Source organism: Pituophis catenifer, unplaced genomic scaffold, assembly GCF_029215685.1.
Source record: "Pituophis catenifer annectens isolate HBS135680 unplaced genomic scaffold, rPitCat1.0.hap2 SCAF_1, whole genome shotgun sequence".
NCBI classification, from domain to species: domain Eukaryota; kingdom Metazoa; phylum Chordata; class Lepidosauria; order Squamata; family Colubridae; genus Pituophis; species Pituophis catenifer.
This window is the reverse complement of record NW_027256881.1, coordinates 17,050,724-17,063,567: the sequence shown is the minus strand read 5'-3', so window position 1 is coordinate 17,063,567 and position 12,844 is coordinate 17,050,724. Positions and strand designations below refer to the sequence as shown.

Genomic DNA, 12,844 nt, shown 5'->3' with positions numbered 1-12,844 from the left:
TGATCGTGAACCTATGGCACGCATGCCACAAATGGCATGCGGAGCCATTTCTGCAGGCACGCAAGCCGTTACTCTAGATCAGCTCCACCACGCATGCATGCGTGCCTCCTGCTGGCCAGCTGATTTTTGGGTCTCTGCCACGCATGCCCATGCTGGCCCACCCCGCCCCTCCCAGGAATCTACACATGGTCTGTTTCGGATGCCAGGTAAGTACAGAGCTTGCGCAGAGGCTCTGGGAGGGTGAAGAACGGGCATCCCGGAAGTACCAGAAGCATGGAGACAGGCCATTTCTGGCCTCCAGATGCCCTCCGGAGGGCCGGGGGAGGCCATTTTCGCCTTCCTGGGAGACTCCAGGAAAGCCTCCGGAGCCTGGGGAGGGCAAAAAATGGGCCTACAGGAAGTACCAGAAGTCTGGAAATGGGCCATTTCCAGCTTCCGGAGGCTTCAGGGAGGCCTGCTAGGCCCAAAATGGGGGGCAGGAGGGTCATGTGTGCATACGCAGGGGGTGGGGGAGTGCAGGGGGGGTTACACGTGCCTGTGCAGGGGGTGGGGTAGCGCGGGGGGAGTTGCACGTGCATGTGCAGGGGGATGGAGCATGCGTGAGGGGCATTACATTATGGGTGTGGGCACACATCGAGGAAAAAAAGGTTAGCCGTCACTGCCCTAAACGGTCCTATTTTCACTGGTTATCCAGGTTCTTTTCTAGCTGAATCCTATTTGCTAGCGCTAGCCCATACAATGACTTTCATAGCCACTGACTGGTCTAGCCAGACAGATATGGCAAGTGATTCCAGCGCTGATGCTTAACCTCATAATCCAGATGCTTATACCTTCTGCCCAATGAATGCCTTCATTTTAATCCGGATTTAGCCACAAAGCCCTTTCTCAGGTCCATAATTCACGTACCAGTAGTGTAGAGAGTAAGGAAGATTACCTTATAGGAGGCAAAAGGGCTGATTTTTTTTTTTTATCCAGGGCAGCCAGATAACATTCAGAATCAGCTCAGCTGGATGCCACCTAATTTACTGAACTATAAGGAGTGGGAGGAAATCTAGCACAATTAGGCTTGCAAGATTTTGGTATTAGAGCCAAACTCAATAAAGGAAGTTTTAGCCTTCCTGTGGAACCGATTTTATGGTCTGGGCTATCTAGTGGGGCTGACACATATCTTTATTTATGAAGACCCAGACTTCTTTGGAGAACATGTTCCGACTGAATTAATCTTTCAACAGTGTATCTTGGGGGAATATCTCAGGAGCCAGTTCCTGTTTACAAAATTGTATAAATTGTCACAGCTGTCCCCAATCTTTCTGGATTGGCGGACGAGAGTGGGGGGAAGAGGGGATGGTTCTGTGTGAATGGCAGGCATGTGCACAAGTGTGCACAGCTCCATTTGCACAAGCTCCATTGTGCAAATGGAGCTTCGAGTGTGCGAGTACCACTGCTTGCCCACATGGAGCTTTGCACACACTTGTATGCCATTCATGCAAGTGGAGCTGCACATTTTCACTCGCCCGCCACTTACACGGCCCAGTTTTGAACAGGGCTGCCAGCCCAGTAGTGGGCTGCAACTCGGGGGTTCTGGACCACCCAGTATAGGTAGTTCTCAACCTACAACCACAACTGGGATTGGAACTTTTATTGCTGAGTGAAGCAGTTGTTAAGTGGAGTCACATCCACTTTTATGATCTTTTTTGCTGCAGTCATTAAGCAAATCTCACAGTCATTAAGCAAACCCAGATTCCTCCATTGGCTTTGCTTGTTGGAGGTCAACTGGGAAGGTCACAAATGGTGATCAGGGACCCCAGGACACTGCAACGGTTGGAAATGTGTATGCTGGTTGCCAAGTGCCCCAATTTTTATCACGTGACCATGGGGACACTGTGATGGCCACAAGTGCAAATACCCAGTTAATAGAAGCAATCATTCAATCCTGGTTTCACTTTTTTTTTTTTTTTAATTTGATTTATATGCCGCCTTTCTCTGAAGACTCAGGGCGGCTTACAATGTGCTCAGCAACATTATAACAGCTGCAGAACTAAAAGACTTGGTTCACTCCATGGGAAGACATTGTAAGGCCATAATTCATGCTAAAGGTTACCCAACTAAGTATTAACTGGCATGGGGATAATTTTTGTATATCTCCAGGTGGCATCTTCCCCCTAAAGCTAAAATGTTCGCTGGACAATCTGCGGAATGCTGGAAATGTGGGTTTGAGCGTGGCACCTATTACCATCAGTGGTACCATCTACCAAAAGCAGTAGAATTCTGGGGGAAAATAAAAAAATGGCTGAATGAGATTTTAAATCAAAAGATCGAATGGCGTCCAGAGACATGCCTGCTCGGCTCCAAGCCGGAAAGTATTAAAAGAGACTTATGGTATCTTGCATTACACATCATCGCAGCAGCGAGATTGACATATGCTCAACTTTGGAAAAATCAAAATATCCCATCAGAGGAAGCTATTATAAAGAAGATTTTAGATTGTGCAGAAGCAGATAAATTGACCAAAAAATTAAAAGACAGAGACCAAACACAAATATGTTTATCTTGGGAAAAATTCTATAGGTGGCTAGAGAAGAGGAAAATATAACTCAGATTAGATGAGGAATTATATCTATTGAGAAACTTATATTATACAAGTAAAGTGAGGTCGGATAGACCTAATTGTTTTATAAAGGTTCTGTCTTCTCCGGATTATAATATAGATATACAGTACCGAATACTAGTTTATTAAGGTACTGTTTATAGGTATGCTTGCTTTTTTGTTTTTTATTTTTTTGTTTGTTGGTTGGTATTGTGTTGTATTGTTTGTTATTTATATGATGTATTGTTCTTCTTTTGTTTTTAATGGAAAATGTAAATAAAGATTATTTTTTAAAAAAAAAATTGTATATCTCGTTTTTTTCTACGTGTTTCACTTTTCTTCTTTATACTGTAACTGCTATTCTAATAGCAAATCCTTCATAAAAGTTATTGCATTACATTCTTGATTAAATTATCTTTCCATTGATATATAATTTTATGGCACTACTCCCCCCAAAAGTGGTGTTATTAGCTAGTTTTAGAAAATACACTTTTCCCAAAAGGTTTCCACAATTTTGGCCACTGTTGTAGGTGAGACATCTTAAAGAGGTATACTTTTATCGAAGTTCCATGATAGAACATAGACATGGAGGGGGGAATACTTGAAATGACATAGCAACAACATGACACAAATAGAATCCGTGTCAGTGGAAGTCAATATCAAGTCAGCCTTCTCTAAATTGGCGCTCTCCAAATGTGTTCTATTACAATGCCCATCATTCTCAGCCAGCAATGCTGTCTTTATTTATTTCTTCTGTTTTTTATTTGTATCCCACCTTTATTATTTTTACAAATAGCTGAGGTGTAAATGGCGAGAGTTGAACAGCCAACTGCAACTTCTCCCCTGGAAGAGTGCTGAGACTACAACGCACATGTGGCCCACATAAAAAGGGAATGGGGCTTCAGTTGCATGGTTGTGGCTGCCTTCTTTATTTTTTTTGACACCCCCTTTCCAGGGATGCCTCTTTGCGGTTCTGGCTTTGACCCCAGTAAAGGGGGGTGCCTTTGAGTCAGCATTGACTCCTGGCAATCGGCTGGACAAGTCCCAGCAGTTTTCTCTGCCAGGTTTTTTGGAAATGGTTTGCATTGTCTTCTTCCAGGGCTGAGAGTGATCGGCCCAAGGTCACCCAGCTGTGTCTAAGGTGGTACTAGAACTCTCAGTCTCCCACTTTCTAGTCTGGAGCCTGGTTAATCAAAGTGGCTTGCAGCATGGGTATCGGTTTAAATGGCTTTAAAAGAAAGGAGTGACCAAGGACAGTCCTACTAACAGTCAGAGCTGAAGAAGCATCTTGGATGAGAAGCAAAATGTCTTCAAAGAAAAACCAGAAAGTCCAGTTGCCTCTTGAAAAAAAGCACATAGTTGGGACAACTATGACCTGGATGACTGAGAATCTCTATGGACATTCAATTCTACTAACAGTTAATATGGTGCTGGAGAAGACTCCTGCGAGTCCCTTGGACTGCAAGGCGATCAAACCGGTCAGTCCTAGAGGAGATCAACCCTGACTGCTCTTTAGAAGGCCAGATCCTGAAGATGAAACCCAAATACTTTGGCCACCTAATGAGAAGGAAGGACTCACTGGAGAAGAGCCTAATGCTGGGAACAATTGAGAGCAAAAGAAGAAAGGGACGACAGAGAACAAGGTGGCTGGATGGAGTCACTGAAGCAGTTGGTGTGAGCTTAAATGGACTCCAGAGGATGGTAGAGGACAGGAAGGCCTGTCCTCTACCTGAGTGTCCTCTACCTGAGTAGGAGCCTGAGTGGCGTAGGAGGCTAATGCCTCCTAAGGCAGCATTTAACATCCAGCTGCCTGCAATTACTGCGAGTTCAATTCTTACCAGGCTCAAGGTTGACTCAGCCTTCCATCCTTTCTAAGGTAGGTAAATTGAGGACCCAGTTTCTGGGGGCAATAAGCTGACTTTGTATAAATATACAAAAGTATGAAGGCTATTGCTTAACGCATTGTAAGACGCCCTGAGTCTCAGGAGAAGGGTGGCATATAAATCAAATTAAAAAAAAAAAAGGCCTGGAGGAATGTTGATTTCGCAACTAAGGACAACAACAACAATAAACAGTTATTAAGGTAGAGAGTTAACAGAGCCTCTCTACACAAAAGGAAGCATTGTCAGAGATCAGGCACACAGGAGCCAGTCTGGGGCTCTCCAACTAGCTTGATTTCCATTTTCTCTAGGAAGGAATTTTAGACCCACACATCAGGAAAACCTCAATATAGCATGAAGGGCATTGTTGCGGTTAGAACCACAGCCTCGTTCAAGTCACTTCTTTCACTTTTTATGATGAAAGTTACCTCTTCATCTAGTCCTTAAGGGACCGTAGGCCGAGATCTAATGCGGATCGTGTCTCTGGGCATGTACAGAGCTCTCTCTCTCTCTCTCTCTCTCTTTTTCGGGCTGACTAAGCTCTGCTCGGTCCCGAACTCCGGCATCCCTGCCTGCCTCACCTGAGCCTCTCCGGATTGGCTTCTCCCTGCGGCGCCGGTGCTCGTCTGGGCGGGCAGGAGCCCGAGCAGCGCCGCGATCAGGGCAGCAGCAGCCGCGGCGGCCATCGCCTCCCGTCCCGCCGAAGGAGCCGATCGATGGAGCCGGGAAGCTTAGCCACGCTCAGCTCCCTTCGGCTTCGGTCTCTCCTCCCATCCGGTACGGCGCCGGTTGAAAAGCCCTCCGCCCGCCCGCCCGCCCTCCCGGGCTCAATCGAGAAGGTAGCTTCGCCTCGCCCCGCCGCGTAACTCGGCCGCGCCTCCTGGGGCTTCGGGGTGGGCAGAAGCCCAACCGGGGAAGGCAAAGAACTAAAGTCCAACCTCGGGAAGGGAGTGGAGGGATTTTCTCGCCCGGAACCTCCTGAGCGCCTCTGAACGTGGGAATCGCTGGATCCGGTTCCCGAAGGTCCCGATCCCTTCTTTTCTTTGGGGGGAAAACTTGCACGCCAGCACTTGCGATGGTTTTTGGGGATTTCCCCCCCCCCAACCCTTAGTTTGCAGTCCCCGCTGCTTCCGAACAGGAGGATCCCCTTCCTAAGACTTTCTATGGGAGCCGCCGGTGTTCTCCAGCAGGAAAGGAGAAACGCTACGTGGAAATGGGAATTGCGAGGAAGGAAAAAAAGAAAGGCAAGCCCGGGGAATTAGTAACTAGATCGGGTTGACGGGTTGCATCCGGTAAACTAATGTGTTGCAAACAGCAGTCAGAAAAGTAAGCCTCGGTTATAGTAAACCGCTCACGTGCCAGAGCAAAAAACAGATCCATCGATTCCCCGATCAAGCTGGCCGATGACGTCATTCGGCGCTCTTCCCCCCCCCCCCCCAACAGGATCCCAGGGAGATTTTAGCTAGTGCTCCCCGCGGATTTCAGATCGTGCGTGGCTTACCCATCTCCAGAATAGAGGCATGCTAAGCCAAAGGAAATAGAACGGGCATTTGTCCAATACCGGTAGTTAATTACCACTGATCGGCCCATGGAAATGCACTTCTGGTATTCCACATGGCTTTGGTTTGAGTTGAGACTTTCTCAACAGTGGTTTTGGCAAGATAAAGTCTCAGCAAAGTCAGCTTTGGCACATTTTGGGCAGTTTGCTACAGTGGTGAAATCCAATTTTTTTTACTACCGGTTCTGTGGGCGTGGCTTGGTAGGCGTGGTGTGGTGTGGTTTGATGGGCGGGGCAGGGGACGGATACTGCAAAATCTCCATTCCCACCCCACTCCTGGGGGAAGGATATTGTAAAATCTCCATTCCCATCCTACTCCTGGGGGAAGGATATTACAAAATCTCCATTCCCACTCCACTCTGGGGCCAGACGGTTTGCTGGTTCTCTGAACTACTGAAAATTTCCGCTACTGGTTCTCCGAACTGCTCAAAATTTGGTAGTACAGTGGTCTAAGGCACCCTGTTATTAAGCTGGTTATTAAGACCAGCTGCTTGCAATTTCTGCAGGTTCGAATCTCCCCAGGCTCAAGGTTGACTCAGCCTTCAATCCTTTCTAAGGTAGGTAAATTGAGGACCCAGTTGTGGGGGCAATAAGCTGACTTTGTATAAAAATATACAAAAGGATGAAGGGTATTGCTGAGCACATTGTAAGCCGCCCTGAGTCTCCGGAGAAGGGCGGCATATAAATCAAATTTAAAAAATAATAATAATAATAATTTCCGCTACTGGTTCTCCAGAACCTGTCAGAACCTGCTGGATTTCACCCCTGGTTTGCTATAAAGGCCACCAAAGCCCCATCTTACCATTCGCTTGCTGACAATGTGCCAGCTAGTCAAACTAAGACCTCTAATCCAGAGACTGCTTTGCAAATCTAAACTAGTAATGTATATTGGAGGCAGATATTTCAAATTTGTCATTTATTGCACTAATGTATTGTTTTAAGATAAAGGCTCAAATGCAAGGATGGAAGAGGCATCAGCTCTTCTTTTTTTTCTTTTCAAAATATCTGTATTCAATTTCAAAATCAAACATTAAAGTACAAACTAAAATAAAAAGCAACAGGACAGATTTTAAAAATGACAAAAATATATCAAACAAATCTATAACAAAATGATCTCCAACTTTTTTAGAACAGAGATAATAACATTACAAAAAACCCCTCTCTAAATTTTAAGGGAATAATACCAATCTTTAAAATACCTTAAAATACATTCAACATTCTAAGAAACTTCACATGAGATCTTGTATCTCCCTTCAAGATTTGATGATGGGAGAATATCAAAGCAAGGGAAGTTGAAAACTCTCCAATATTTTGGGAAAATGAGTTAAGACATTATGTTGCTTATGGAATATATACAAAGTGACTAACTACACACTTAATTCTGCTTAATCTTTCTACCTGCCCATTTCTTAGTCTCCATTCCAGGATGTATTTGACATGGCCCTATATATACAGGATGTATTTGGCATTCCCCAAATCCTGGGGGAACGCCCCACTGCACATTATCTTCTGCCCTACCTTATCTTTCCAGACTGCATGGAAGGAATTCACCAATATCAGTGGGGCCAGGTCTTGTGGGAGGAAATTCTACTTAGCGAGACATTACATATTCTCACCCAGACTGGTAACAGACTTGGAGAGAATGCTGTATTAAGTACAAGATACCACTTGATTTTCCTTAAAAACCTGGATCAGATAGACTCACCCAGGCAGGAATGATGGCGTCCCAATTCCACTCCTTAAAGAAGTTCAGATAGGCATATAGTTTGTCAACCATGACAACTTTTAAGTTATGTGGACTTCAACTCCTGGGATGGCTTCCAGAATGACTCGCTGGGGAATTCATGGCTGGCTGGGGAATTCATGACTGGCTGAGGAATACTGGCTGGGGAATTCATGGCTGGGGTATTCTGGAAATTGAAGTCCACATAATATTATCAAGTTTGGGAAACAGTGATGTAGACTTTTGTTTCTCTTGAAAACTTTCTGTTCCAAAGAAAGAATATTTTCTGTCTCCATCCAGTCTGGGAATTTCTAGCATAAATATTTTGTGTATCTTCGTTATTGTACTAAGTACTATTGTACTTCGTTATTTGCTCCTGGAAGCACGAAGCCGAGAACACCAGCCTGAAGATGACGAATGAGACTTCGTCGAAACGTCGCCAAGACACTTCCAATTTTACGTGGGAGAAGACCCTAATAACCAAAGACCTACATACAAACACCCGCGAAAACCTGAGAAAACATATATATACACACACACACACACACACACACACACACACACACACACACACACATACTCCAGACAGTGGTGAAATCTAAAATTTGTTACTACCGGTTCTGTGGGCGTTGCTTGGTAGGGGGGGGGGTAATGTGACTGGGTGAGTGTGGCCAACTTTTTTTTTTTAACTTTTAAAACCATTTTTTCTACAACCTCTTCGGCTGAAGAGGTTGTAAAAAATGCTTTAAAAGGCTCTGACGATTAGGCAACTCAGCTGGGATAGTCAGAGCCTTTTAAAAACATTTTTTACAACCTCTTCGGCCAAAGAGGTTGTAAACAAAATGCTTTTAAAAGCCTCTGATGTTCCCAGCTGAGCCGCGTGATCATCAGAGGCTTTCTTTTTTACTTTTAAAAGCAACACGCGAGTGTTGCCCTATCTCAGCTCCAGTATGCATGCGCGCACCGGCCAGCTGATTTTTGGGCCTTCCGGGCTCACCAGAAGTCGGGAAATGGGCCGTTTCTAGCCTCCGGAGGGCCTCCAGGGGGGTGGGGAAGGCCATTTTCACCCTCCCCAGGCTCCAATAAAGCCTCTGGAGCCTGGGGAGGGCGAAAAACAGGCCTACCGGGCCCAGCATGCCATCGCGTGCCAAAAGCGAGGGAAGCGAGGGGAGTGCAGGGAACGGGGCGCATTGAATTATGGGTGTGGGCATGCACAACCCCCCATGCTCCTCCCGCTTTTGGCACGCGACGGCAAAAAGGTTAGCCATCACTGGTCTATGTTATTAGGCAGCAACGGAGGCTAGACATCAGTGAGAGTAGTTAGTGATGTAGTCTTTTCTGCTATCAATCAATTTCATTCGGTACAATGTTTAGACTAATGGGAAAAGACGAAGAAAAAATCTTCCTGGTCATAAAAATACAAGGAATGCAGATTCTGGCATCAGTTATTTAAAGAATGAGGAGTGGCAACTGAGTAGCACCCAACAGCAGCTGATATACTGTCTGGAGCCAGATGAAAGTGCCATACTCAGCAAGCCAGAGGCATGAATCACACTTGACAAGGCACTGTGAAGCTTTTAAAAGGATGGACCATCACTCCAATTAGGAGGCAAGCTATTTTCCTGATCATGACCACTACTGTCTAGACAAGGCAGCCTTGAGTGGCCAAATGTACACTCTGAAGGAACCAACCTGTTCAGGAGACCACGCATCAATCATTGTCTATCAATCATGTGTTCCCAGGTTTGGTAAAATGGTTAGTCTACAGCCCTGAAAAAGCAACTTTTTTAACAGAATAACAGAGTTGGAGGAGACCTTGGTGGGTTTGTAGCCCAACCCCCTGTTCAAGCAGGAGACACTATACCATTTCAGACAAATGGTTGTCCTATCTCCAATGCTGGAGCATTCACAACTTCTGAAGGCAAGCTGTTCCAATGATTAATTATTCTAACTTCCAGGAAATTTCTCCTTAGTTCTAGGTTGGTTCTCTCCTTGATTAATTTCCATCCATTGCTTCTTGTCCTGCCTTCAGATGCAACTTCTGTGAAGGTCTATGGAGCTTCTCAGTCATCCAGGTCATGGTTGTCTCAAAGGTGCCTTTCCAAAAGGCAACTGCACTGTTGTTTTCCTTGAGGAAGACCCCGCTCATCCAAGAAGTCCATGAACTGAAGAAGCTTCTTGGATGAGAAGCGGAATGTCTTCAAGGAAAACACGTAGTCCAGTTACCTTTTGAAAAAGCACCTTTGAGACAAACTTCTGTGAAACATCAATTCAGTGTATTTTCTATCCTTTCCTGTGATTGTCAGTGATCATGGGTCAAGGATCCATTTAAATCAGCTTTCTCTTTCCACAGAGGCCAATCAAATAACATAAAAATAATTATCACTTCTTCAGTGCCAACCAACCAACCTGAAAGTTGGCATTCAGAGATAATCTTTGAATATGGACTCTCCATTTTACACTACCTATCAATGAGAGTCAATTTGGTGTAATGGTTAAGGCTGGAAACTAGAATACCTAGTTTTAGTTCTCCCTCAGGCATGAAGTCAGCTGGGTGACCTTGGGCCAGACACACACTCTTAGCCCTAGAAAGAAGGCAATGGCAAATCACTTCTGAAAACTTGCCAAGAAAATTTCAGGGGCTTATCCAGCCAGTCACCAAGAGTCAGTACAGGTAGTCTTCGACTTACAACAGTTCATTTAGTGACCAGAGTTACAATGGTGCTGAAAAAAGTGACTTATGACCATTTTTCAGTTACAACCTTTGTAGCTTCCCCGTGATCATGTAACCAAAATTCTGATGCTTGGCAATTGGTTCATACTTATGACCATTGCTGTGTCCCAAGATCACGCGATCATCTTTTGCAACCTTTTGACAAGCAAAGTCAGTGAGGAAGCTAAATTCACTTAACAACCAGGTTACTAACTTATCAACTGCAGGGATTCACTTAACAACAATGGCAAGAAAGATCGTAAAATGGGGCAAAACTCAGTTAACAAATGTCTGTTAACAGAAATTTTGGGCTCAATTGCCGTTGTCGGTTGAGGACTACCTGTATTGACTCGAAGGCACATGTATACACCATCCTGTACACCCATAAATAATTCAGAAATGGGTTGGATACATGTCACTCACCTCCAAAATTAATTTTTAAAATTGTAGTGATTACCGAAATATCTTGGCCAAGGTCAGCATGATTTGTGTGTGTTTATCCCTGATATTTGGTGAACATTTCAGCTATTTTTATTTAAAATTCTAAAAACAAAAGATGTCCATGTAACACAAAACTGCAGTGTCCCCCTGAAGATGGCAGACCCAGTTTAAAGTATATTTTATACGTTTACATACATGTGTGCATACATACCTAAATTATTTAAAAAAACCTTTAGTTTGCCCTGAATCTACTGCCAATAACCTTTATTGAAGGATGATCAAATTCTCCTAAAAGAAGAAAATTTTGAGTACTCTCCCAGTACTCCACACTTACTATGATTTTACAACTTTTTATTTTATTCATCCATCATTCCTCTCGTAAACCAATATTCCCTTAATGCAGGTTTTCCTTATACATATGATCAGGGGTGAAATCTATTTACCTTCCTTACTGGTTTGGAAGTGCACACGCGTCACATGCACACGGCCTTCTGTGCATGCACAGAAGGTAAAGAACACATTACTTCCTGGTTAAAACCAGGAAGTAACAACACCCAGGCGGGTGGGCAGAGATTTGCTCTGCCATCGCTACCGGATCACCAAACCACCCACCACGATCGCTACCGGATCACCCGATCCGGTCCGAACCAGGAGCATTTCACCCCTGCATATGATCCTTCCTATGTACCCCTTTCCAATAATCTCAACTGTCTTTTCTATATAGCCTCTTTAAAATAACGGTAGTTTCAAATATGGTATCAGACCCTAATCTATGCAGCACACGAGTGTCCAACTCACAGTGTCACATTGCCATCATGTGACATTTTGTGACATTTTTCCCCTTTGTGGAGCTATGGTGGGCGTGGCCTGCATCCAGCCCACATGCTGCCAGTCTCACACCCCTGGTGTAGCACAATGGTTTATTCTCACTCTCTTTACACAATTCCAAATCTGCAATTCATCTCCTTTTCCTTCTCAATTCCACGTTATTGAGAATCCTTCATAGAAATGAGCAATCCTCATTCATTTGATTTTTTGATGGAAGCAAAGAGCACCACCTACAGCTCAGTTTCCTACAGGACAATCCCAACTACTTGTCATGAACCACCCATATGGAACATCCAATAGGTGTTGAAATCTATGGACAATTTCCAGCATCCTGAATGCTGCAGCTTGCAAATGATCATAAATCAGGACTTTTCAAAACTCGGCAGTTTCCTTTTTGTGAAAGAATGAAAAAAAAATGTTAACTTTGCATTGCCTCTCAGGATGGGATTAAAAACTACGAACAATTGGAATATATACCAACAAGGACTCCCCTTCAAATAGATTTAGAAGAATCTGCCAATTGGGTGGCATAAACAGTTTGATAGCAGATGGCATCAGTTCAAGTTCGATGGCCACACCACTTTTCATTCTAGATGCAAGTGGATAAGGGTATTCAATGATGGGAAGTATGCTCAGAGAGCTGCTTCCATTCATTAGCTTATGGTGCTCCATTTGAGCCTTAACCAAAATAAACCCACAAATGTTGCATTCTCATCCAGATGGAGACCTGCTGAATGCATCAATTCTCTGCTTGCAAAGGTATAGATGGAGACACCTAAACTGTAAACCCTGGGAGCCTTCAAGACTGTTTTCCCTTCAATTTTTAGTGTTAAGAGCAACATGAAAATATAAGACCGAAAATCAAATTCTATGATTACTGCCATGAGTGTATACAATCATGTTTTTAAAAATACCAAAGCATTGTGTTTCTGTTTATTTCTCAATAATCTCAATTTGCAATTCAGTGCAGTTTTTTCTCTCTCTCAAAAATATATTTATTTCTACAAAAATACACAAGATTCCTTTTGGTAGATGGGTGGCCATATAAAAAACGTAAGATTAGACAGACAGACAGATAAGATTAGCTTGTATGGATGTGGACAATACTGATTAA

General features: G+C 44.1%; 1 protein-coding gene across 1 annotated transcript in view; it reads right to left on the bottom strand.

Annotated features, from left to right (window-relative positions):
* The window catches only part of MMP28 (matrix metallopeptidase 28), a 32,848-nt gene extending 27,695 nt beyond the window's left edge, over positions 1–5,153 (bottom strand). The window contains exon 1 of the mRNA XM_070931967.1: positions 5,049–5,153. Within this exon, the coding sequence (XP_070788068.1) occupies positions 5,049–5,153 (105 nt within the window). The remainder of the gene's footprint in view (positions 1–5,048) is intronic.
* Between the last annotated feature and the right edge of the window lie 7,691 nt (positions 5,154–12,844).